At 42.9% G+C, this 26,548-nt stretch overlaps 2 protein-coding genes across 3 annotated transcripts; both read left to right on the top strand.

Annotated features, from left to right (window-relative positions):
• Positions 1–1,639: 1,639 nt before the first annotated feature.
• VDAC1 (voltage dependent anion channel 1) lies at positions 1,640–17,734 on the top strand. 2 transcript variants are annotated; one of them, XM_040604125.1, is made up of 9 exons: positions 1,640–1,773; positions 8,436–8,505; positions 9,069–9,118; positions 9,925–10,077; positions 10,169–10,221; positions 11,939–12,166; positions 15,264–15,414; positions 15,884–15,941; positions 16,761–17,734. In XM_040604125.1, the coding sequence occupies exons 2-9, from the start codon at positions 8,439–8,441 to the stop codon at positions 16,850–16,852; spliced, it is 852 nt and encodes a 283-aa protein (XP_040460059.1). In that variant the 5' UTR covers positions 1,640–1,773; positions 8,436–8,438; the 3' UTR covers positions 16,853–17,734. The 2 variants fall into 2 exon arrangements, with proteins under 2 accessions (XP_040460059.1, XP_040460060.1); XM_040604126.1 differs by lacking the exons at positions 1,640–1,773; positions 15,884–15,941; positions 16,761–17,734 and adding exons at positions 4,195–4,371; positions 13,990–14,122 and having other exon boundaries at positions 15,264–15,378.
• A 1,214-nt stretch (positions 17,735–18,948) lies between these two features.
• C8H5orf15 (chromosome 8 C5orf15 homolog) lies at positions 18,949–26,110 on the top strand. Its single transcript, XM_040604439.1, has 3 exons — positions 18,949–19,089; positions 22,118–22,749; positions 24,541–26,110. Exons 1-3 carry the CDS (start codon positions 18,990–18,992, stop codon positions 24,670–24,672), a joined length of 864 nt encoding a protein of 287 aa, XP_040460373.1. The 5' UTR covers positions 18,949–18,989; the 3' UTR covers positions 24,673–26,110.
• Positions 26,111–26,548: the final 438 nt, after the last annotated feature.

Below are 26,548 nucleotides of genomic sequence, written 5' to 3'. Positions count from 1 at the left end.
CCTCGTTTCCATGGGTTCCTATCCTGGTGGCAGGCTGTGCACTTTGTTTTAGGGTTTATTTTATTTTATCAGGCACAATCACTTTAGCCTTTGCTGCCACCACTGCGTTTGCAAGGTCTGCGTGTGGCTATATGCAACCCTTTTCCCTGCCACCGCATCAGGAATGCCAAGAAATGCCAGAGACCTCACTTAACCTCTCACACCTCTTCAATTACATGTTTCTGTTCAACATGAAGTCCTTCACAAGGTTTGTTTAGTTTGAACCCTGATTCAGAGTTCACCGGTACAGTGTGTGTGCGTGCTCCAGTGGTGTTTCTGAGGAGGGTGACTCTGGCCTGGGTGGCCGGGGGTGCTGGGGCACCCAGTGGCTGTGGGCACAGGGAGTGCTGCCTTGGTGGGGAGATGCTGGGAAAGCAAAGGCATGAGCCAGGTGAGGGCACAAGCCGGGAAACCATCTCTCGCCATCCCTTCCCCCTGCGGGAGGGAGGAAGAGTAGGAAAGAAAGAATTATTTAATAAATAAATAATTAAAAAAAGCTAAATAAGACTTCACGTGGGTGGGATGTGAGCTGTTAGCAATGATTTCTTTTTCTGACACAAGTCTCCCCTGGATGCCCAGGCCAGAAGGGTGACTATCAAGGCCACCAGCAGTTTTCTGGGTGGGATGATGCTCCTGTTTATCTTGGGGGTGATGCCCCGAGCACTCCAGGAGCCTCCACCAGCCAAGGGCTGGTTTTATATCTCACCTTGAAAGCGGCCCAGCCTCAGGCTCTGCTGCCTCTGATAGCAGTGACCTTTGTCACCAGGAAAATGTTATTCCCGACTCAGCTCCAAGTTCCCTGTAAGCTGTGTGGGCTGACTCTGGCTCTGAGCAGGAGCCGTGGGAGATGTAAAATCCCTTCTTCGGGAGAGCACCTCTGCACCCCGTGGGTGGTCCTCGCCTGGGGAGCCTTCCTGCCCACAGCTCCTTGGGACCCTCGCCATCACTCGTGGCTTCATCTGCGCAAACTTGTCCCCCAAACTCCCCTCCTCCTCTCTCGCCACTCTTGACTCAACCAAGATACTGGGAATGAGAATTTTAACAAGCCGGGGAGATAGAATTGCGCTAAGCCTAGGTAATTCTAATTTAACTAATTGTATCTATGCAGGGAGTTTCTGTCGGAGGGGAGGATGAGTGCTGGTACCCAGGGGGGCTGGAGGCGTGGGGGTCGCTGCAGAGCTGGGAGTTGGGGCGTGCCGGGGGTACTGTGCCCCTGGGCTGGGAGCGGGGTCACCCCGGGGGTGCTATACCCCGAGGCTGGGAGCGAGGGCCCCACGGGGATGCTGTGCCCGGGCCTGGGAGCGGGGTCACCCCGCGGGTGCCGTGCCCCGGGGCCGGGAGCGGGGTCACCCCGCGGGTGCTGCCCTCGCGGCCGGGAGCGGGGTCACCCCAGGGGTGCTATACCCCGGGGCTGGGAGCGAGGTCATCCCGGGGGTACCGTGCCCGGGGCTGGGATCCGGGGCACCCCGTGGGTGCTGCGCACCGGGGCCAGCGGGGTCTGGGCTCGCAGCTCTGGCAGCCGCTCGGGAAGAGCGGCCCAGCCCCGGTGCGGCGGCAAGGCCCGCCCCGCCGCCCGCCCCCTGCCCGCCCGTCCCCACCCGCCGGTCCCCGCCCGCCGTCACGCAGCAGCCGCCGCAGAGCCCGGGGAGGCGCCGGGCAGGGCCAGCAGCCGCCGGAGGAGGCCCAGGCGGCACCGGCAGTGCGGGGCGGGCTGCGGGCGCCGCGGCGGGACCGGTAGGGCGGGCGTTGGGGGATGCATCGCCCCCGGGCCGCCCCCTGCGAGCCGTGGGGCTGGGGCGGGGGATGCGCGGCGGGCCGGGGCGGGGAGGTGCCGCGATCCACGGGCACGTCGGGGTGGCGGGGACTGGCCGCTTACATAATGCTTGGCCGTTACGGAACTGGGGCCTGTTTCCGAGGCGGGGGGGTCGGCAGGGTGGCGGTGACACGGCAGGGTGGCGGGGGGGCATGGCAGGGTGGCCGGGAGTTGGTGCTGCCCCGCAGCCGCCTCGCCCCACCGTGCCATCGCGGTGCCGAGCGTGCATCGCCATCCAGCCGGGCGCTGCCCCCGCCGGGGGGGTTAAAGGCGGGCGGGGGGCTGCAGGAAGGCTGGCGCCGGTGGGGATCGCCCTTGACGTTCCCGGGGTCGAAGGTGGGGGATGGCCGTGCCTGGCCGGGTCCGGCATGGCTGTGGCGCTGGCATCCATCCCTTCCACCACACCTGGACGCAGTCGGGTGGCGTTTTGGCAGGTTGGCAAATTCATCTTGACAAGGCCAGGCTGGACGGGGCTGGCGGCAACCTGGGCTGGTGGCCGGTGTCCCTGCCCGTGGCAGGGGGCTGGAACTGCGTGGTCCTTAAGGCCCCTTCCAGCCCAAACGGTTCTGTGGTTCTGTAACTCTGTGCACCAAAAAAATGACTCCAGGCAGCCAAACTGATTTTTGTTTCGTTTTGTCCTGCTTGTTCTCACGATGTAGCTCTTCTCTTGGAGCAGGGGGGAATAATGTCAGTTTAAAAATCGTGAGGACTTGGTTTTCCACTCCCAAACCAAGGCAGGAGCACAGTGTGGCCGCAGCAGCGGTGCAGCTGCCTCCATTCTGCCTCGTCACAGCCCTCAACAGGAACGACTCTTGCTGGAGGGTGAAAGACTTATTCCATCTTCAGGCATTTTTTAAAAAAAAAAATAAAAAAATAGTAACAACATTTTCTGAAAACAAAGTGGAGCTGACTCATCCCTACTGACCAGCGCAGGGCCATTTCTCTGGGGGATATTACAGTGGGAGTATTTATAGTGGTACCGGTTAAAACATATCCCATCTCATTTCTCAGATGGTCTAGGAGGGTCAGAAGTGTGTTGCAGTTTGTTTTGTTCGGTGCACTGGATGGTTGAATAATCACCTGCCTCATGGCATTTCATCTACAAAATTTCGTCAGAATTCCTGCAGAAAAAGGCATTTGCACTATTGAAAAGACATGCCAGAATAATGCCTCCACCCATCGCTCTCCGTTGAAGGTTCATGCTGAGCCACAGTCTGCACCTTTTGGGGTGCGATGGTGTGTGGGACATCGCTGTCGGTTGCCATGGCAGCGGGAGCGGTGTCCCCAGCCGGGGCTGTCTGTGGGATGCAGTCAGGAACACAGCTCAGGCCCTCTTGGCATTTGGCATCTGCTGCAGGTAGAGTAAAACCCATCCAGACGCCCCCGTCACTGAGCTCCAGTGCGGTGGGTGCTCGTCTTCTGTGTGAGGGGGGCAAGCTGTCAGACTGCGCTGGAAGACAACACGCCGTTTTAATTAGTCATCCCCATTGATCTGGTGCTGGGTGTTCCTGCAGCGGGGCTGGGAGCGAGGGACATGTCCCTTCTTGAGCGCTCTGCTGGGGCATGTGCCAGCCTTGCCCCCACGCTGTGGTGGTGGCGCAGGGTGGGACAGCAGTGCTGCTCACCCCCTCCTCTGCAGGTGTTTGAAAGAAACAGGTAATTAGCGCAAATGTTTAATTTAACATATAGGGTATGTAGTTCTTTGTTCTTCCCTTGCAGTTTTGGGAACTACAGTAGCTACAGCACGCTGCAATATCCCCCAACTTTGTTTAATTGATACTTATGATAGTTTAATAAGGGGTTGCCATGCAGCATTGCCATTCTTAATTTATAGGCATACAATTAAGAGCAGGCTCTTTCTTTAATTCCGAAAATATTAGTATAGACTAATATAATAATATTTACATTTACTTTTAAGGGGTTTATCTCCTCTGTATGTTTATTGGCTGCAGAGATACTGCATAAACCAATCTTTCGAAACAAAATCTGCTCCATCATGTACGTAGTTCAAAAGCAAAGCTGCGGTAGGAAGGCTGTGATCTGGCAAGTGTCAGAGGGATGCTGCATGGGTTTACTAATGCCTGCATGAAAGAGATTGTGGATTCCAGAGTCCTGTATTTTGGGTCATAATTAGGGCATGAATTACATGATGTCGGCACAGGAGCAAGTTAGGGCAAAAAGTCTTGTTAAATACCGTGTCCCACAATGCAGGGTATTTACAAATCCCATGCTTATACTGGCTTCTCAAAAGACTCGTGCATGTGCCGAGCTTGACGTTTGACCTCAGTGAGCCTACTCATGTATTTACAGTTATGCGTGTCTCTAAATCTCATCACAATTAGGCTTCTGAACCTGACTCAAAGCAGACTGTAGTCACGACATGAATGGATTTGTGATCTGGATCATAAAACCCAAACTGTGGAGCCAGCACCGTGCTCACCTGGCAGCCCGGGATGTTGGACGGTGGGACAGGGACATGGGTGCCGTGCGGACCTGGTGACCCCAGCAAGCCTGTCATGGTACACGGAGAGAACTGCGCCCTGTTTTTCCCCAGAGCAAAAGCACCTTCCTTCGTGGTCTGTTTATTGATACAACATATGTTGGTTGTGAAATGACACTGCACAGGCTGGGGTTCCAGAAAGGTGCTTAAAAGTTGCTTCATACCAAGGAATATTTTTTTCTTTAAAAAAATTAAGGACGTAAATGAGAAATAAATTAATCGGGTTTTTTTTTTTTTTTTTTATCTTGAGGCAAGAGAGCCTTGTGTACTTTTTTCCTCTTGCAGACAGACTGTACCTGATCTCATGACCCGATGCAGTCGGTCCCTCCCAGCCCTCATGCCGGTGTCCCTGGCAGCTGTTATGTGTCAGCTCTGCAGTTACCGTCCTTTCAGGGGTACTGCTTGTGGAGATGGGGAGCTGGACTGTTCGGATCGGCTGTTACCATCAAGAAATGTTACACGGATTCAAATTTATTAGGAAAAAATATGGCTAGAGTAAGGTTAAATCCAACCTTTTTATTTTCTTAGCCTTGCATCTGATAGACTCCCATTGTGTTTCATGGGAATTTTGTTCTTATTGTGGACTTTGTTCTTATCTTAAATTTTTATATTACTCCTTTCCCTCATGTAAATATCATGAAGTTGATAAGTCAGTGTTAGGGAAACTTTAACTTAGGCACGTAAGAGAGTTACCGAGCAGAGGTAAGTTTTCATTTGTCGGCAGCCAGTCCTTATATTTGCCAAGGGCACCCCCTGGGGATTTGCTGCTTGTTAGGCTAATTTTGATTTAATTGCCCAGAACTGCATCATAGGGTGAAAACTTTGCCATCTGTGACACTGGAAAATATTCAAATTTGGCCTGCTGGACGTGTTTGTCTTTAAATGAAATCATCATTAGGGTTGGCTCTTGGGTCCTGCAGCTCCAAAGGAAACTTCCTATTTTCTCCCCGTGGCAGTTCCAATGAGGCATTTGTGGAGGCTGTGCTTGCAGCAGCACCTGGAGCTAACTCCTCAGCTCAGGTTTTTTTCGGTCATGACTTGCACTACAGTATTTCAAGGTATTTTCCAACTTAGAACGTGTTAGGTATGTTCTGCATGGCCTGCTTTGTGTGGGTATTGAGGTGCGTAGTCACTGAGCTATTTGCACAGTTGGACAAGGATAAAAGCACTGAATGCATTTCAGTCCCAACTAATCTGAGTTAATGTGCTGGGGTTCCACTGGTGAAAAGCAAGGGCACTTGGCCACGGCCATTCCTTGATCCTTTAAGAGTTTGAATCCCTGTTAAGCATGCTTGTCTTACAACCTGCACTTGCACAGGATGTAATCAGTTTTCCTTTCCATCTGTTAAACAAGAGGCTTCCAATTAGCCAGTGCAAACAGAAATAATTATTTTTGCTCTGGCTGACAACAGCAAGGTTAACCGCCAGGTACATAGTTCGTAGTCATTTCCACACTCAGCAATTTTAAACACCACGCTCTGTGTGCATTACATGATTTGCCTTACAACCGACAGGGATTTGGCTTTCAATATTGTCCCCTAATTATAGTAATTGCCTAAGTGGAGATCTTGACGTCTCCCACTGTTCCACGGCCATGGCCCAGGCTCAGCAGCGGAGCAGCCTGTCACAGCTCGGCCACAGCCGGTGGGGATACACACGTGTCAGCAGGAGCAAAACTTGGCTTCGTGGGCTTGGATAAGGGAAACACATAACCTACAAAATCCAAACCAAAAGTACACAGTATTCAGTTTTCAAGAAAATATTTTGATTTTATGAAGTGACTCAAAAGAGCCTGTTGATAAAATAGATCTGGTGGATTCCGTAGTGTAGCTGGCAGAGCAGTCATTTTCTTCCAAAGTAATGCTTGTTTGATTTTCAAGTGTAGGGATTTTTAACGTTTTTTAATTTTTGATGATGCCAAATGGAAATACCCATCAGAGGGTTCTCATGAGACCGAGCTGCTCTGGCCAGGAAGAAGTGTTTCCTGAACACATACAGCCCTCTGTGAATTCTGCCATCCCTCTCCTAAGTGCTGCCTTGGCTCTGACTTTAAGGGATGATCCCCAAGCAAGGCATGGTCCTCTGCTTCTAGTGACTTGAACAAGGAGCAGAGGAATTAGGTAAAGAAATCTTTTAATACTTGGTATTTTTTTTTATGCGTATGCTGTGGGGTTTTTTTTTTGTTTGTTTGGGGTTTTTTTGTTTTTTGTTTCCCTAAAGGCTAGTTTTGTGTATAAACAGTAAATCTCTGCTTTCGTGTTTGTACAAAAAAATGGAGAGAGACATTTAGGTCTAATATAAGCACCTGAAACTGCTTTGGAATATGGAATATTCCCCCCCCCGCTTTTTTTTTTTTTTTTTTTTTTTTTTTTTTTTAAATTAACTGTTTAGCTGCTTATGTATTTGGGGCTGCATCTTATTACTGAACTATAACTGGAAAGAGATGACATGCTTCCAGGTAGTCTCTGCCACTGAAACTACATCATAGTATGCACCTTCGTATCCTACTTTATTTGTGTTCTGAGAAGTCTGTTTGCTTGTATTTAGCCACCAGATTTGTTTTGTTCCCTCTAGGATAGGGATTCTTCATTTATGCAATAGCTATATCCTGCTTTAACAGGCAACAACTTGTTGGATTGAGTGCCTGAGGCGTTGAGTGACTGCTGAAACTCCCTATCTGGCGTTCGTGGGGCGGTGTGCTTGCCCAGAGCACTGCACCCAAGCTGACAGCCAAAAGCCTGCTAAGAGCCCCCTCATGCTCAGAGCTAGCTGTTTTGTTTGTGGTTCAAAGGAATAGTTTTCTGCTGACATTGAGTAGGTTGGAGGAAGGATTGGCAGGATATTTTTTAAGCATTTGCATGCCTGTATAATAAACTGCTTATTACTTTTGCATAAGCGGAAAGTTTGGGAGTATGGAATTTTAGTGCAACGTCTGGTATCGAGAGGACCAGCTTTATAAGTGTGATTTATCTCCTTTGATTTTTTAAAATTATGAAATCTTGCCTATAATGACAGAAGGTGTACACCATTTCAGATTGTTTGACATTGCTTCCCTAGAACAAATGACCACACTTGGATAAGGAAGTAGATGTGGTTGCTTTGTTCCTCTTGGGATCCTATTTTCTTCTCTGTATATGATAAGATGGTTTTCTCAGTGGCTGAGAAAATGGGATCCATTCCTGTCTCTTGCAGGAGGCCGCTGAACTAAGAATGGTCAGGGCCTGCTGCAGATGGGAAAGTGACGACCTACGTGGCAATGTGGGCATCCCTACCGAACAAAACGTGGTGGAGAAAGCTGCCCCTGCAGCGTGCACGCTGGTGCCTCGCTCTGGGCTTTGCAGGGAACTCTGGTCTGGGTTTGGCTGCTGCAGCAGGGTTGTGGCTACCCTCCTGACTGCCTGACTTCACAGCATAGCATCCATTCAGCCTTAATTTTTCTCAGCAAGCTAATTTTTTTCCCAGTTGATGAACAGAAAAACACTTAAAGGTCAATGTCTAAGGAGACTTCTTAACCCATTAACAGCAGTAGTAAAGTCAAAGAAGAGTGAAGCAGAAGAATGACTGTTTGTCCATTTTGCTAACACAAGTGTTACCCGTTTGCTGCTCTGAATTAGGGGGAGAGAGATGCTCGTGATGCTAGATGCTTGTCCCAGATAGATTTCCTGAGTGGATGACTTGGGGCCCTAATGCTATGCATCAGAATGTGTAGATCCATGGAAAAAACGAGATAAATGCTCCTGAGAAATGCCTTTAAAAAAATGAAGTTGTTGATGCAGTTAACACTGATAAGGGAACAACAGTTAAGTCTTTGGAAAAGCGTAGACAGTTTCTTTCTCTAAAACACATATTTGTTCAGCAACCTGTTCCTCATCCTCAGTGGCAAGTGCATGGTAATTGCTTCTCCTGGCTAATGAACAAAATCAAATCACACTATTTGCTATAGCTACTTTCTTCAGGCTGTATTTAATTAATAGATGGTGGATAGAAAATAAAACTGGCTGAAATGGGCGTAAGTTTCTTGTTACATACATGAATTAAATTTCTGAACACTGTAATGTCCCTTTTTTTTTTTCCTCCCCCTAGAAAATGGCTGTTCCACCTGCTTACGCTGATCTTGGCAAATCCGCCAGAGATGTTTTCACCAAGGGATATGGTAAATAAAGCCAAAATAAATCTGGTCTTTCACTATCTACTTACTTCGTGAAACTGTTAGGATTTTACTACTTTCCCCTGATAAAATATTCCAATAATTTCCATTAAAATCAGGGAATTTTCTATCACAGCTTCACATTGCCCTTGCAGTCTGGAAAGGGAGGGTAGCTTACTTTTCTTTGCAGAGAATTCTTCTGTTCCCCATAGGACTGCTGTCTGTTTGGAAATATAAAATTGTGTGTTTTATTTTGACTGTTTCCTTGTATCATGAATAAGATCACTGGTGTCAGTAGTCTGCTTATGAACAGAATGCTGCTCAGTGTGAATGAAGACATTATTAACTAATTTGGTCCCAATTATATTGCTGAGGTCAGTAGGATTAATCAGTCAAGTGCTATCTTAAGTAAGTATAAACTGCATAATCTGCTTCATAAAAACACATGGTTTGACAACTGTACCCTTAGTTAATTTTTTTAGTAGTTCAAGGTGATTTAGAAGGGAGTTTTATGAAGTAACTTGGAAATGCTTTTCAAATTAAATATAAATTTTTTACTTATCTTCTAGGTTTTGGATTAATAAAACTTGACTTGAAAACAAAATCTGAAAATGGACTGGTGAGTTTGGAAACAAATATTTTGGAAACAAATCCAAAACACTGCAATGTTCTTGTGTTTATTGTATATTGCTTTTTAAAAGTTAAATATGTATCACTTACTCCCTCCTTAGCATTTTTTAGCTGTATTATAATCTTGCAAGTTACTTTGCATTTATTTGTTCTATAATATACAAGACTTTGCACAAATCAGAGTAGAAAATACAGCGAAGGGCTCCTTTGCAGCCGTGGTAATTGCTTACTATGAAAATGATGTTATCTGAGGCCACCGCCGTGGCCTGTGCTTGGAGGAAGTGTCAGTGTCTCCCTCTTGCTTTACTGGATCGAACGAGCAGAAATACGAATATGCTGGTTTCTAAATGTGCTGCACTTTTTTCTTAAAAGTCACTGAACAAGGATAGCTGCAATGTAACTGTGTATTAAAGTGCATTCAGAATACCTCTGCAAAGCGTTTGCAGACTTGCATGCTGATTCACAGATCCAGCTGGTATAGCACCTTAGTCTGTATGATGCTGGTGGCAAGAGTTGTCCACCTTCCTGTCCCGTATCCATTCCCTGCTTTTTCTCCCTGACGTTGACATTTTTTGGGGGCAAGAGTGCGTTGATGTTAATGACTAGCAAACTTAAATCTTCTGAGAACTCTGCAGTATTGAAAAATACCCCAAATTGTAATGACTGATATATTCTACAAGTGTAAGTATTTGCCTGCATGTAAATATATATCTATTTGCAAATATATACACGTGTATATATATAAAATGTGTGTGTGTATATGTATATATATATATATTTTTTTTTTCCTTTTAGGAGTTTACAAGCTCAGGTTCAGCAAACTCAGAAACGAGCAAAGTTAGTGGTAGTTTGGAAACAAAATACAAATGGGTGGAATATGGATTGATGTTCACAGAAAAGTGGAACACTGACAACACACTAGGCACTGAGATTACTCTTGAAGATCAGGTAATTATTGGCTCAGAAGAGGTAATTTGCAAATTCACTTAATGGCAATCTCCAATTATAAATCCAACCAGTGAATTTCTTTTCTGTTCAGCTTGCACGTGGCCTGAAGCTGACCTTTGACTCCTCCTTCTCTCCTAATACTGGGTAAGAAGTGAGTAAGCTTAAGTGACAAAGGCATTTTTTTTTTTATTTTAAGTTTCCTGGAATGCTGTCTTACTTATTTACTCCTGTCCTAAGATATCAAGGGGGTTAATAATCAGCCTGTGTATGATGAAATCATGTACATCTGATTTAAATCTTAGTATTAACAATCCCCTTTTAATCCTAAGCTATAGCAAGCAGAGTTTCACATACAGAAACTTGAAAATTTCCATCAGAATTAGGGTGTGAAGAAAAGGTTTTGTTTGCACTCCTGTTGTGTATTTCTGGCTGTGTCAAAGGATGAGCTACTGTCTGAGTAAAAGCACTAAACAAGTCAGCTGTAATGCAGAGCTTAACAAGCTTGGGGAGCCAGGTGGTCACGGCTCTAATAGTTCAAAACAGTAATTGGGCTCTTCTCCCGAGCTGAATTTATCATTGAATTCTTGCTGGCCGCAGCGTGCCTTGGTGGTATGTAAGTATTTCTGACAGGGCGACTGGACGCCACGCTTTATGTGGGCCAGAGGGATTAAGCAGCAGCTGTAGGTCTAGATGTTGGTTTATTTTTTTCCCCTGATTATCTTTTTGCAAGCAGTGCTGCCAGTGAGTCAAAATATTCTGCACATTAGCTTCGCAGAGCAGCACGCTGCACTGCAGGCTGCTGGGGTTACAGTCCCAGTGCAGGTTTCATCCTGTCTTAGATTTCGTGTCCTGGATTGTCAACTGGTTCCAGTGCACTTGTAATTCTAGATTAACTACATATTTTTGTGTGTTTGTTAACCAGAATGATCTCTAGTGTTTGTTGATAATTATTTCTTAACTGGTAGGATTCTTAACAAAATAAAAAAGAAAAAAAGGTTGATTTGCAATTTCAGATTAGCCTGACTTTTTCAGAAAGATTTCAGTAAAAGATTTGGTCAAAGGCAGAAGACACTTGGAAAGTAAAAAGAGAAGAAAGACATCTTAAATAAGAGTAGCTGAATATATTGGACGCAACTGTCTTGCCTTGCGAGGGTCTGCACCCTTGATGTAAACCGACCTGAAGACACTTGAGAAAACACTGTTCTGGCCAGTAGTATAAAAAGAAACAAGTGACTCCGGAAAGTTTATTTCTGTATTAACCTGGCAGCCTTGCTAATGGCTGTAACCATTACACTTCATAAAGCATCCTAAGGAGAAAAGAGGATGTCAGAGCCACTGAAGCAGACTGCTTCCTTAGCAGCAGAGACTTTCCCTCAGGAAGCTGGAGACAAAGTAGTGATTTCTTGACATCTGTCACAGTAAATGAAATTACTGAGTTCATTAGGATTGTTTAAAAGTTGTTTGGCACAGGCCAACCACTGTTGGCTTTCTATGGCAAACCTGAAACTTTCCGTTCCTTACCTGCACCTGCCAACCTTCCAAAACCATCAGATTAGTTGGAGATGAGGATTTGTTTTTGTCACCTCCCGTCTGGTTTATTGTGCTGCTGCTTTTCAGAGTGCAGCCCAGGAGTGTTTTTTGGGGCACTGTGCCACATTTTATTGCCTGATTGCAAATAATTCACTGTAGCTGAATTAGGGTTCTGCAGACGTGAAAGGTAAGGTGACATACCATGTTGCTCTCTGGAGGTTAGACTTTGTTTTCAAGAACTGTTACACTGAATTAAAGCAACTGATTTGATTGAATTGCTACCTATGAATGTAGCTTTTCAAAGATAAGAGATTCTTTCTTTTCTCCTTAGGAAAAAGAGTGCTAAAGTTAAGACAGGGTACAAAAGGGAACACATCAACATCGGCTGTGACATGGATTTCGATATTGCTGGTCCTTCGATACGTGGAGCCCTGGTGGTTGGCTACGAGGGGTGGCTGGCAGGTTACCAAATGACTTTTGAGACAACAAAGTCTAGAGTAACCCAGAGCAACTTTGCTGTTGGCTATAAGACTGATGAATTCCAGCTTCATACTAATGTGTAAGTATTGGCAGACGGGCATTACAAAGGAATTTGAAAGGGTTTTGCTGCTTACTAGCACAATGAAAGGGACAGAGGTTCAGCAGTAGTGCAAGAGGGAATGGTGGATTTGAAATTACTTCTGCATTTAAGATGGGAAGCTACATTTTCTTAGCTCCATTAGCTTTTCTTTGAAATATGTGGGTGAGGGAGTGCACAATGGAAGGAACTGGAACACACTAAGCACCCAAGCATCCAGTGTCTGTCTTTCTAACAGATAAGGGTTGTTAGAATCTATTAGGTGAATAATAGAAGAGGTGGGTTATAAAAATATTCTTTGTGAAATAAAAGCAATACCTTCCATTTGCACAGGTCAAACTCAAACAAAAATGGTGGTTTTATCTGTAGATGAGTTAATCAGAGGATGAATGAGAATAAGCAAAAGGGAATGATTGGAAGAAATAAGAACTGGGTTTGTTTTAATACTGGAAGGCATATGGTTGTAGTGTTACAACTAAATAATCAATTTACACAAGCATTTGTCCTTTCTGAATGTATGAACAGTGGGAAACCAGGACCAAATTCCATGAAAACCTTTATTTCTCTGTCTCCTGTTCTCTTAAAAAAGCAATTTATGCCTTTGGGGAAGACAGATTTTAAAGATTAGACAATCCCTAATCCATTCCCCCCGCCCCTGCCCCCCTGCCCCCCCGTGTCCCCCCCCCCCCTCCCCCTTTCCCATTCCACTGGGTAATTGGATATTTTGCATGTAGCAGAGCTATTGCAGGCTGTTCCCATTTGGGGGCTGAACAACTGTTCTGCCTTCCTGGAGCTGCTTCTTCAAAGGCTTTCTGTTCTGTTTCATGCTGTTTTGCAGACATGTGGTTTAGGAAGCTCACACTGCCTTACAGAACAATTGGACTTTCACAGCCCAGACAGTATGTTTGAAGGATTGCCAAAGCACGAAAATGTGGGCAGAATTTCATCAAAATTGTTTAATCAAAACAATATTCAGGGTCCCCCCTTCACTCAGGAGTTATTTCTTCAAGCGTAATGACTTTCAACTTTGTTACACTGTAGACATTCAAAACAGTGGATTATTGGCTTTTGCTGTAAAATGCTGTAATTGTTATTACTCTTGATTGAAGCAACAGCCGAATTTAACTTTATAACAGCGGCCGGAGCTCAGATCTTACTGTATGGCTCCTTGGATTCCTGAGGGTCTGTTTCTTAGGTTGCTATTACTGTATGTGGATGATAAATAAACTTCAGGAGGACACCTTCTCTATTTAATACTCGTACTCCACCAATTGACAGGCAAAACCATGAATGTGTGATATGAATAGAAATCTTATTTATTGATATTAATAGATCAGTTAGGTATTTGACGTTTCAGCTTTGAAATGTGTCACTGTTTATATAATCCCAGAAGCAGCTGTGTAGGGAACGCCCATCGCTAGCCTGCTGGGTTATATCTGGACAGTTCAGTGTTTCACGGGAACGCTGTGGCAGGGTTGATAATTTAACTAGGTGGGGCCTGAAGCATTGTAGTTTGTTCCTGACATTACACAGACCAGCTGGGGACTTCAGCAAGTTGCTTTCCTTGATGGTGCCTTGATATATTAATTTTCATAGGGGGATAATGTTTTTGTTTTTTTTTTTTTTTAAATCTACATCTGAAAAGTGCTATTATTACTATTAGAATTAAAAAGAGGTTTGACTTTATTATTATTTTTTAATAATAATAACAATTAAAGGGAGGTAGGGCTGGATAATTTCTAGTTTTAAATATGCCTTTCCTAATTTTTTAAGCATAGCTCAGACCGCCCCCCCTAATGTTGCAGGTCAAGACAGAGCTGTGTGGGAACCTTGCACAAAATCTGCCTGTATAACCAGCTCTCCTCAGTCCTTTTTAATCCCTCCTTTTCTTGAGAGCCAAGCACATGCAGTTATGTGTGAGCTTCAGTCTTATCTGAAGTAAGTATTTGTAGTGTTTTTCTGGAAGAATTGCTCTAACAATTTAAAAGCCTGCTGCTATTGCTTGAACTTTTAAATAGGCATATCACTACTGTTTCTGCAACTGTTGTGAACTCAGGAACATCAGGCCAAAGGGGTGAAAATGGAAAGATTCTGAATCTGCCCCTTTTTTTAATCACTGAAGGTTTGGTATACTCTAATAATTGGAAGCAGATTATTTCATAGTTTAGAAATATTCACAAGTATTTTATTTGTAGAAGCCTTCCTGTGGTTCAAAGCCCATTTTGTGCAGTAGTTTATATCCTCTTTTAAGAAAATAAACAAAAATGGATATTCAGATGCTCACTGGTTTACAAGGAGTGTAAGGCTTTTAGAAGTCTTTTGCTCTTATTTTTATGATCTGCATGCTCTAACGTTTTGCATTTTATTTACCAGACTTTATTCCCTGTGTGACATTGGTGTCAGTAGTAACTGGAAGCTGTACTACTCGGTAGCAGTGCTAGAAGGCTGTCTTCGTTCAGCTGTTGGCCAGTGCTCTCTGCAAAGTAAAACTAGTTTCATTTCAGTTTCTAGTACAGACATCAACAGTCCAGATGTACCATAAGGACAATTGCAAATGGTATTCATTTGCAAAAGCCAATAGACTTGGACATTAAATTGGCATCTTCCCTTCTGGTACGGTCCATCTGTGTCTGGTAAAAGCATGCTGGCGAGGCAGTCTTAGGATGACTGCTGAGGCTCTGTGAGCAGGGTGCAGCCCTTTCAGGGCAATTGGGAGACGATGTCTGGGAAAAATAATTATTTCAGAGGTATGCTCAGAAGAATAAATCTCTTCACTACAAAGACTGCCATTCTACAAAGGAGGGAGATTTGGAAGCTGTCATCACTGGTCTATTTTTGACAGTTTGTCATGGCTTTTTTTCAGCTTCATAAGTTGTTTGTTGAAATACAGTAACCATCAATGAATTTAAGTACTTAAAAACGACTTCATAACCAGTCTGGCCTAATGTCTCTATCTTAGTTGGTACAGAGATATTAAATGAGGTGTAAGTGAATGTTCTACAAATACAGATCTTACTGGAAAAAAAGAGATTACTGTTTTGGGGTGCAGTCTAAAACTAGACTAATGCATTCCTTCCAGGAATGATGGAACGGAGTTTGGAGGCTCCATTTACCAGAAGGTGAATGATAAACTGGAAACTGCCGTTAATCTTGCTTGGACAGCCGGTAATAGCAACACTCGCTTTGGAATAGCAGCCAAGTATCAGATTGACCCAGATGCCTCTTTTTCTGTGAGTGCTATGCATGTACATTTATAAGCGTCTTAAGAATGGGCTCTCATACTGGAAATGTGAAGCAATTTTAAATCATGAAGTATGGTTTTGATGCAGTTCAGTTTTCGATTGTGCGCAGTTGGCATGTGTATCTATTTGTCTTGTGTATGGCAGCACGAGAGCGCAACTATTGGATTTTCTTTAAAAGCAACACAGAATGTTTTATGGTTGGGCACTGTTTTGAGATTTTTTTTATGTAAGTCTTGAAAAAATTAAACCCGACGTTAATGAACACATTATTTTCTATAGTGACTGTAAATTTGTTGAGATTCTGGATTTGTGTTACGGCAGAATTAACTCTAGGTTTTTTTGTGATCTAAAACATGAAATCCTTTACATGCTGAAAAGGTGTTACTCAATTTTCAAGTGGGAAGGACTTTGAAGAAAGATACTGAGTTATTTACATATGGTATTTTTTCCCTTTAAGGCTAAAGTGAACAACTCCAGTCTGATCGGTTTAGGCTACACTCAGACTTTAAAGCCAGGTAGGTCTATGCAGAAGAAATTCAGGATCAATGAAGTGATACTTTTTTATCTTGAAATACATAAGAGTTTTTCTGTTGACAAAATGTGACTGATTTTGTAAGTTTGCTGCTGCTCTGCTTGGCAAGCCAGTGATGAACTTTTCCAGGGACTGCTCTGTCAATTTTGGATGTCTGCTGGAAGCAGAATTATCAGACCACCATCCACTGACCAGTCAGATACTCTTTTATGTTGGCACAAAATTTATCTACAATTGGGTGTTTCACAGATAAGTAAATGCATTTTTAGTAATTTCAGAGGCTTCCTGTTACTGAGTTTGTTTTGCTTAAAAATGTGACTTTCTCAAGGTCCCCTGGCCCAGGACGAGGACAGTCTTACTGCTGTAAAATTATTTTGATGTAAATCTGTTGCCAGAATACCAAGCAGACTGAAATGAGGTACTACAGTAGACAGGGCTTGGGCCTTTTCATACCTAGATTTTAAAGTGTTTTAGAAAGGTGGGTATGTATCAAGGTCACAGTTTTTCATAACACTGGATCTAATCAGTAGACCAGCAGCAGTGAACGGACTCAGCTTTAATTATTTGGAGTGATAAAAAGCAGAATCTATCACCATGGTTTATTATAACTTCTGTAATTCAGAAAGATTTCTTATCTGCACATTGTTTTAAAACACCCAATCCTTACAAGGCTAGCCACCAAATGACATTACCCTTGTTAGCCAGTAAATTAACGCAGTTAACACAGACTGCATTTGCTGAACATAAAGCTCAGTCCAGGTTTTAAGAGTTGTCTTTTCTTTCACTTTTCTCTATTTCACAGGTATCAAACTGACGTTGTCAGCTTTGTTGGATGGCAAGAACGTCAATGCAGGTGGTCACAAACTTGGTCTAGGATTGGAATTTGAAGCATAAGGAGTGATTCTGCAATCACTAATTTGAAAATACAGCATAGCTACCTTCAGAATATAGTGTACCTTTCAATGTTTTGTCTGGGATGCAAGTATTGCTCAGTATCAGTCCTGTTAGTCCTGGTTAAAGACAGCTAAGCTTTAAAAATGATGTTGTTAAAGAAATGGAGACAAAAGCATTAAAAAATTCCCAATTCCAGGCTTTTTTTTCTTTTCTTTTGAATGTTACTGCCCATCATATCTGTCAGCTGCCATGTGGTAGGAAGGAGGAAGGTATTGATTACCTTTACTAACACATTGACTGCACAAGGAATACGTTGATGTGGTAAGAAACTGAGTTGTTAAGAATTGCAGATCACTATATTGTACTGTAAATTTTATAAGCAGAATGTTCCAACCTTAAGGTTTCAATTCATGATGGGATGTGCAAACTTGTCTGAAAAAGGGATTTTTTTTTTTTAATTTTTCTTTTTCTTAGATAGGTATTTCATGAATGGTTTGTCGTCTTTGGTTATCTTACACCTACAGCTGTCTCCAGAATGCTTTAGGTTGTCCACCTCGTCTAAGTGCGTTGCAGAGGAGGTTTGATGTGACTCAGCCAATCCTGCCTGTCCTGTGTTGTGGTTCCTTTCCCTTGCACTGACTGGAATGCTTGTAAGACAGGACCATAATCAGGGAAGAGTCTTTGTAACTGCAATCACATAGTTGTATCACTAAATTTCAAATGGAGTTTTGTTTTATTACCACTTTTTTTTAGCGACTAAATGGGTACATTTTTAGACAGTCTTCCATTTTGTGTGGAACTAGACCCCAAAATGCTGTACTTGACACTGCTAAAAATGGATAAAAAACCCAAACCCAACTTGAATAAAATATTGAAACGCCATCTTTTACTTTGTCTTTGTATTAATTGTGAAAACAATTTCATATTAATTCTTGGTTCCAGAAGCAGACTGGCAGCATCTTAGTGCATGTTTTGTACCACACAAATAAAAAACTTCGGAGATACAGGTTCCAGACATGGCCACGTTCTTAATGCTCGCTAAGCTCTGACAACTGCACATCTGCATGTGTTTAGCTCACAAAGGAAACAAGATAACATGACTTGTTTATCTTTCTTTCACTGCAGAATTCACTAAGCTGAATTATCGTTCTGTAAATGAATAGGCGCGAGCAATGAACAGCTATCAGTTGGGATAAACTTCAGTGGCTTTTCATTAAGCCTGTTATTTTCTTGTATGTAAGCAGTCAATGTGGGTGGCACGCAGACAGCAAGAGGCTGTGGTACAGGAGGATGTGCCTGGTGAGGCAACGGCGTTACGACATTGTGAGGCTGTGTATCTGCCTCAGCAACAGCTGCGACATTGTGAGGCTGTGTATCTGCCTCAGCAACAGCTGCAGATTGTGCAACGCTGGCCACCTTCCCTTGAACCGCAAGCTATTCCTGAGTACTTCCTACTATGCCTTAGATATTTAACCTAAGGTCTAGGGAGAAGTAGGCAATTAGCCTTCACTGATCAAAACGCACCATATACAACCAGCTTGCAGTAATGTGGCACATGCCTACAACAGGTTTATGTTCCTGTATGCTGTGTGCGTCCTGTGCTCCCTCAGCATCCCCATGAGCCTTTGAAGCCATTGCTCTGGGTTTTCTCATGCTCGAGGCATCTTGTGTTTCGGAAATTGTGCTCTGGTGATCAGCTTCAAGCCCTCTCCTGGAGCCTGAAACGCCTCACTGAGGGTAAGAACGAGCAAGCTTTTTTCCTGGATCTATCTAATTCTGCCAAATAGCATTCTGTGAGTGCCACAGCATGAAGCCCTGTCACGCAGCATGCAGACGCTGGTGAACGGTTTCCCAGGGCAATGGCTCTGTGGGGAGGCTTCAAGCCTTAACACCAATCTCCGTCTCAAGGAAGGAGACGGAAACCCCCCCATTTTCTGTCAGGCCGCGCTACCAGCGCGCCTCACGACGCCATGCCAGCCCGCGCCGCCGCGCTCCCCTCAGCTCCTGTGAGGCGCTCCCCCGCCCTTCCCGCCCAGGCGCATGCGCGGCCACCGCCCCGCCGGCGCGCAGCTCCCGCCTTCCCGCCCAGCGCCGGGAGGCGGGGCCAGCGCCACGTCGGTGGAGGGTGCCTGGCAAGATGGCGGCCGCCGGTGAGCGGGGCGTCCCGGCGGGCCGCGTTCTCTGCCTTCTGCTGCTCTGCGGCTGGGCCCTGGCGGCCCGCGGCCAGGACGCCTCCGGTGAGCGCGGCGGGGGGCGGACCGGGCCCTGGCGGGCTGCCTGGGTGGGTGGGGGTCTGTGGGCGCTGCGCGGCCGGCCCGCCGGTCTCTCACCGGCCTCGTCTCCAGTGGTTTTGGGCCTAAAGGTGTCTGCGGTCGCCGGCGGGGCCCGCCGGGACACCCCGCTCGCCGGCGGCCGCCCTGCCCGTCTCGGCCATGTGCAGGGCAAGCCCGGGCCGGCCGCCCTCGGGAGCCGGTCTCGGCCGGCGGTTCTCTTGTTTTTCTGAGGGACTTGGCGGCAGGCTGGCCGGAGGGAGCGCCGTTTAAAGTGCTGCTCCTTGGCGGCCAGGCGCTCGCCTGGGTTTGGTCTGTGAAAATCGGTTTAGCTGACTACTTCACTCATCAGACTAAATGGTCTTTTCTAATTATTCTAGTTGGGTGTCTGGTTTTAGCCTCTCCCCTGCCCCGAGAAAATCTGTTGATGTTTTTTTATGAGTTGACTCTTCATTAAGTCCATTTTCCTTCTCCTGCATCCCTTCAACCTACAGACCAACTAAAACCGCATGCTAATAAGAAATAGGTATTTCAGGGGCAGTGAGTTCCTCCTTCTTTTAGGTGGAGTATTGGTTGGGCAGTGAAAAGAAAGGGAATTATTTAAAGACATGAAGGGAGCTGATTTGAGGCGTGCGTTCCTCTCTTGCTTGTCAGTAAGTATATCCAAACCAGCTCTGCTGGTGTTGCCCCTCACCTCGACTAATTGGTCGGTAGTAATGAAGGAAGAGGTTAAGGATGTGGGACACAAACCTGTAGGAAACCAGGAGTTTTTAACTACAAAAATCATGGAATAGCGTGCTTTCTAAAAAGCAACTTTACCTGGAAGTGAATTTTGACCCGATGGGATGTTTTTATCTACAGCGTTTACTCACAGGACTGCGTTGTTAGTTCTGTCACCATGATTGAACGTTGATACCTATTTCTGAAGCTGAGGCATCTCTGGAGTCCAGGCATCTATGTCCAACACCATCTGACAGTGTTGTGTAACTATAAACAGTGCAACCACCGTTTATAATGCCAAATAATTTTGGGTAGATATAAATCAGTTGTAATGTAGTTGCTAAACTTGCTGCTCCTATTAAAACAAAAAATAACTTCTTTTAGGAATAATAGGAAATCATTATTTCTCATTCTGAAGCTGCAGCATTAGTTAGTGGGAGTCCCTTGCATTTAAGCACATACCCTTCTAAAGCTTTCATGTTAAAATGAGTTTAAGAATAATTTGAAGTGTAAGGGTACATGCAGTGTGTTTCTCTTGAAAAATATGCTTGTTTGTATTTCAGACAGTTTAGCTATTACTTTTGAGTACTTTTGGTGTGTTTGGTGAGGGTAGCAATGAGGTTTACCTACCTCACTCATATCATGCCAGCTAGTTACAAATGCTAAACTATCTTGCAGATACCTTTCCTTATATTTATCTCCATGTATGCAATTTGCTGGCTTGACTCCTGAGGGGAGATAAGAATTCTCTAAACCTGTCCTGTACAAGAACTGAACAAGTTAATGTTGATATGGTAATTCAGACTAGTAGTTTCTTCAACAACCTCAACAGTGTTAAATGTAAAGCAGCTGACTTCAGACTTTAGCAGAGAGGCACCATAATGTCTAGTTCATATGGGATTAGTCGAGTCTCCTCTGTTTCACAGTTGGTTAAAGGGTAATTCATACTGGAAAAGTGTACCATGTATACAAGAAGTCTGTTGTAACTGATCCTCTGTAAATATGTTTCATGAATAACATGATTCAGTGTCCCCTGTACAATATTTTACTTATGAGTAATTTGACACAAGCGGTTGAATGCTTCATTTCTAGAATCTGTAAATTTCCAGTGAACCAGGGAGCTCCTTGGGAGTGCTTAATGAAAGTATTGTTACTTTTTTAAAATAAAAAGTTTAAAAAGTTTGGCATGCCAAAATACAAGGTAAGTATGGTTCCACTATTTAAATTACAATGTATACTGAAAGTCTAAAATGGGTTCTTCGTTTTTAAGGTGCTCCGTGATTTGAAACTGGATGTGAAATGCTGTAAACATGAATAGTTTGCTCTTTGCTATTTTTTTTAGGATTAAAAAATCATTGGCTATTTATAACCTCCCCCTGCTTTTTTTTTACTTTCCTTGGGGTAGAGGGCAGCGATGATGGGCCCTCCATGTGGTTTTAATGCTCACCTTGGTTTTTATGTAGATTCTGCAAAGCCATCCTAGCATTGGAGAGATTCTGAATTTGCCTGAGGGTGCACTGTTACATAGCAGTGCTGCTGACTTCATTACAATAATTTGCTGCCAGCAAAAGGCTTTCCTACAGGAGCATGTGCAGTCAGATTGTCCTTTCTTCAGCTTTGTTTTTTAAGCTGTGATTCGGTAGTTTCATTTGAGTTAACATAAGGATGGAAATCTTTTTCTGTGTGTACAAATGCAATAAAAATAAGTGCCTGGGAAAAGATGCTGGGACGTTGTGTCCTGACTGAAGGGGACATTGTAGCATATTCTCATTTTTTGTTGGTGAAATAAGTAATGGTGAAAGATTAAAAACGTGTAACTGCAGGAGTAGCCTTACTGAGAACTTCTTCCTCTGTAGATTTCAGTAAATTCTGTGGGAGAGTTTGATGATGGAGAAAAGACTAATCACATATGATTCTACAAGAGTTCATAAATCCATAGAGGGAGGGAGGACATGTTTCTGAAGTTCTGAGTCTGGAAATTATGCATGCTAAATTTTTCAGAGACACTCTAGTTTACTAACCTAGAACACATGTGCTTCCAAGCTTTAATTCTTGTCCCACTCAGGACTTACCTTTTGAAATTGCCAAAGTACAGGAGTGTGTATGTCTGCATATGAAGTCTAAAAAGTTTGCAGTGTGAAATATGCCCTGTTCATCGTATGACTTCTTGTCTGTGAAGTCAATGCCTTGCAATAATTTTTATTTATAGCTGAAATATCACAAGAGAAGTTAGTGCCTTGTGCGTAGTATTGACTGTTTCTCATCCTTTTCTCAGATTCTGTGAAAGTGGAGATGCTTGAGAAAAATATTTCGTCTAAAAGTGAGAATGAAACACTAAGTAGATCCCAAAATTTGACAGACAGCTTGCAGAGTGTAATCCCAACAGAAAAAGAGGCAAGCCCAACAAAAAAAGAGGTGGTTCCAACAACAGCTAAAATCAATCCGGTGACTGCAGTAAAACCATCTACAGCAAAAGGTGATTCTCCACCGTATGTTCTTTCTCATGCGGTGACTGCTAGTCCAATATCTCAAATGGATGTTGATGCTTCTGAAGATACTAAAATTGAGGAAGAGGATCTTCTTACAGATTTGAAAGACACAGTAAATAGTTCACCACCCATCATAAAAGAAACTATAGAGTCAGATGGAGGAGATGATTATGGTCCTTATGAAATGACTTCAAATTCCAGATACAACCCAGATCTTCTAGACATGCCAGAAGATGATGACTCTGACACCATTAGTAATTACAATGAGGATATCAAGACCCTTGATGAGAAGATAAAAGAAGTTTCTGTCACAGGGTTGGAAGAAGAAGAAGAAGAAGACGGCCATTTCTTTTTTCATCTGGTTGTAGTTGCTTTCTTAGTAGCTGTTGTTTATGTCACCTATCACAATAAGAGGAAGGTAGGTGTGCTGTGAAAAGTTGAGAGAAACAGTTTGTAAAATGAAATTGTATTGCCTTTTACACTTTTTTTTAATAAGAGGAACTTGGCTTTTTGGAGAATGAAATCTTTGACCTTTTAGTCTTGTTGTGGTACTAATATGCAGATCATGATTGTCATTTTTATCTGCATGGTGAAAATTAACTTGAGTCAAACATTTTAGGCTAGAAAATCAGTTAATTGATAACATCAGTGATCAGTCAGTGCATTAATGGGCACTGGCAGTATACAGCATAAGCTCTATAAATGAGGCCTGACCCAAGTGGAGTGAAGGTGGCTGATTAATTTTGTTTCTGTGCAGGATTATAACAGCACATTGAGGAAGGTTTAATCCCAAATGACATGGGAATGTTCTTATTCTAACTGTGATAATCCTTGTAATAAGTACTCACTTTAAGGTGGTCTTTGTATCATAGATATTCTGAGAACTTAATTACAGACTTTTAGGAAATGTTTAACACTCTGTAGTTTTACATAGAGAAGGTCCAAGTTAGTGTTTTCAGGTAGCTGTTTCTTCAGTACAACCTAAATCTTGGTTATCTCAAAAGTAGCCTGATTAGTGTTGTGTCGAAATGTACTGCTAGCATAGGAAATTAACTCCAGCCCAGCCAGATCCAGTACAGATGCATGCTCAAATTTGCAATTAAGCAAAAAAACCCCACCAACAAATAGGTTAGTTTTTAGATAAGAGGAAAATGTAGGGTTTATTCTTGTGGAGTGCACTGATTTGGTCGAGGATTTGGGGGGCTCTGAAAAGAACGGAGCTAAAACCCCCCCAAACTTCTGCTTTATATAGTGCAGTGGCCTATCTGGAACGCACATTGCCAGTTTTTTATAGGGGAAAGTGTTGAAGACTGTTACACTTGAAAATTTTACTTTTGAGCGAAGTTCAAATGAATGATTAAAAAATGCCTTTTCTTTGCTACGTAAGTGAAGTAATGCTTGTAGTATCATTTGAGTAATTGAAAAGCTGTCTGTTGGTATTACTTTTTAGCACTTAAAAATAGTTTGGGGAGCAGAAAATACACTAGTACTTTTTAAGTATGTAGATAGTGGCGTGTATTTGCATGAGGCAACAAATTGGTTTAGGTTTGCCTCCTTCTTTCCTTCTGCCCACTTATATTGTCCCATTTCCCCTTTTGCCCGTATAGTTGCGCTGTCTAGTAAAGTGGATTCTTTGATAATGTCAGTAAGAAAGGAGGCTAAATAGGGTGAAGATAATAGACATTTAAAACTGGTTACTTGAGTGCTGTAGTTTATCATATAGCCCCTTTAACTGTTCTTGCTCTGCTGATACTCCTGAAGGGGGCACTGAGCTGTAATGAAGGAACAGTTTATCACATTCCAGTATTGCTGCTTCTGTTGCCTTTGTTCCAGCACCAGTAATACAGTTATTTTTAACAAGGTTGAAATGCCAGAATAGGCAAGATGAATAAACTAAAAAATGTCACCATCTGGAGATAATTTAATAGCCTGTATATGCAGTGCTTCTGAAGCTGCACACATCATCTGCTAGAAGAGTTACGGGTTGAATGCCATGTTATTGCCAAACTGCAACTGAGGTTGCTGGTAAGTGACTCGATGGCAAGGATGGTATGGAAATGGTTGACTGCCAGTGCCATGTTTTAGAGCAACAGTAATGCCATTGCCAGGGTCAAGGGGTGGAAAAGGTATCAATAGAACTGTTAAGCTGCCTTTCACAACCAAAATGTTTCTCCATAGCATTACGTAAATCGGCTGCTTTTTCTTTCAGATCTTCTTATTGGTCCAGAGCCGAAGATGGAGGGATGGCCTGTGCTCCAGGACAGTAGAATATCATCGTTTAGATCAAAATGTTAATGAAGCAATGCCTTCCCTGAAAATAACTAATGACTATGTATTTTGAAAGCACTGTGATTTGAGTTTGCTGAACTTAACACTCTTTGCCTGCCTAGTCATATAATGATATTCAGGTATTCTAAATATGCTGCTTGTGCTGAAATGAGATGTACTCTCTTTGACCTGGATGTTTTTGAGATTAAATCTCATGGAAGATCAAGGGCATGATACATCTGTTTGCTACTTTGGTCAGGTTTTGTATCAACTGTAAACATGCTGAGTTTAATAATCAGTGCTCTTTCCATTCATTAAGCATCATCCCTTCTGTCTGGAGCAGTCGTAATAGCGGTAATACAAAAAATAAGCATAAAATATTTTAGGTCTAATAAATTAATGACTTTGGCATCACTAAATCAAATTAATGATCTCTTTGCTAATCACTTATGTGGCTCATAAATCCCACTGTATTGCAAACTTAAAATATAATTACTTTTTTCTGTGCTTAAATCCTGATGCTGCATCTTGGTTTTTTTGGTTCTGATTTGTTGCATAATTTGATCCTATTTTAGGCAGAATAGCTAGTGTGGCAATTTCATAATTTCTGTGTGTGTTCATGCAGTAAATAATTTGAAAATAATTACATATAACCCATTTTATTTCAGAAGTTATATACCATATATTTCCTTAAAACGTTCAAGATCTTTGTAAAGGTATGCAGCTTCATGTCTGTCCATGTTTTTTTCTCTAATGATATTTATGACTACTTCATTGTCTTTAAAATTAACGAATGGAAAATAAGCCTTGTTGAATAATCCTACTAAAATATATATAGTTGACAGGCTTTCAATACATCAAAGCTTTCTGTGGAATTTTAAGACAGATGGGAAACGGTTATGTGGTTTGCTGTATTATAAATGGAAGAGGCCTGAAAATGTGAGAATAATTTATTTTGTTGTTATTCTGACCCAGGTAACAGGCAGATGGAAGTAATGGTGTGTGGGACTGCCAGTCTGTGGACAGTGCACTCTTTAATTTTTGACAGACATTATGCATTAGTGTAAATCAAGTTACTGGTACAGTAGGGTATTTTTTACATTGTCTTTTGTACTTCCATTATTTATGTTTTCATGAGTTGTAAAATATAAAATCTTAGTTTTCTGTACATTGTATTTGTGATTTAGTTTTCAGACTGATAAATATGTAAATAGCGCTGGATCAGAACCCCATAATTAATGACTTGGTATTCAAGTGGTTATGTAACATTTTGAAAAATCAACTTTACAGCTGTTGGCATGTGGAATCTGAAGGCATGATGTGATCTTACAAATCAAGTGCTAAAAGTTCTAAATCCTACTGTTAAATGCATTATTTTCACAACCACAAGAAGTAAAGCACAAACAAAATACCCCCAAACTCTTTTCTTGCAGTAATTTTTAACATATTTGGACTTGTATCACGTAATATTTTGAATAAGGTTTTTAAAATAAATGACAATAATAAGCTTGTGTTTATCTTAACCGTTTCACTGCTTTTATACGGTACCTTACGATAAAGAGCTTGCTTCTGCTTGGGATTGTACAACCAGTTCAAAGCCACCTTTTCTGTTACTGATGAAATTAGCTCTATGTAGGGGTGCATGGAATTTAGTTTTATGCATCTGTTAAATGGCATGTAAGCTACATAGCAAGGCTTAAATGAAATCTTCTAAGCTGTAGGAATTGCTGAGTTGTGTAACAAGTAATTTGTTACTTAAGTTGTAGAATTAATAATTCTTGTGGAAGATACTTGAAACTCTTACCTGAACATACCCACATTAAAGCGTAACACTGTTGTGGTTAAGATCCAAAGGGAGAGATTACTTTGCAGAAGTATTTAGGATGTTGAAGCACTGGAATTGGAGGAGGTGGCTAATGTTTTCGCATCCAAGAAGTTCAGTAGCTTTC

The sequence above is a fragment of the Falco naumanni genome, chromosome 8 (genome assembly GCF_017639655.2).
Source record: "Falco naumanni isolate bFalNau1 chromosome 8, bFalNau1.pat, whole genome shotgun sequence".
NCBI lineage: Eukaryota > Metazoa > Chordata > Aves > Falconiformes > Falconidae > Falco > Falco naumanni.
The sequence above is the reverse complement of the archived record's forward strand: the minus strand, read 5'-3'. Positions and strand labels throughout refer to the sequence as shown.

Bases quoted from the DNA above. Each gene is read 5' to 3' on its own strand.
- C8H5orf15 (XM_040604439.1), top strand. From the start codon at position 18,990: ATGGCGGCCGCCGGTGAGCGGGGCGTCCCGGCGGGCCGCGTTCTCTGC. The intron at 19,090-22,117 runs GTGAGCGCGGCG...TCCTTTTCTCAG, and splicing joins CCGCGGCCAGGACGCCTCCG to ATTCTGTGAAAGTGGAGATG. The intron at 22,750-24,540 runs GTAGGTGTGCTG...TTTTTCTTTCAG, and splicing joins CCTATCACAATAAGAGGAAG to ATCTTCTTATTGGTCCAGAG.
- VDAC1 (XM_040604125.1), top strand. From the start codon at position 8,439: ATGGCTGTTCCACCTGCTTACGCTGATCTTGGCAAATCCGCCAGAGAT. The intron at 10,222-11,938 runs GTAAGAAGTGAG...TTTTCTCCTTAG, and splicing joins TCCTTCTCTCCTAATACTGG to GAAAAAGAGTGCTAAAGTTA. The intron at 15,942-16,760 runs GTAGGTCTATGC...TCTATTTCACAG, and splicing joins CACTCAGACTTTAAAGCCAG to GTATCAAACTGACGTTGTCA.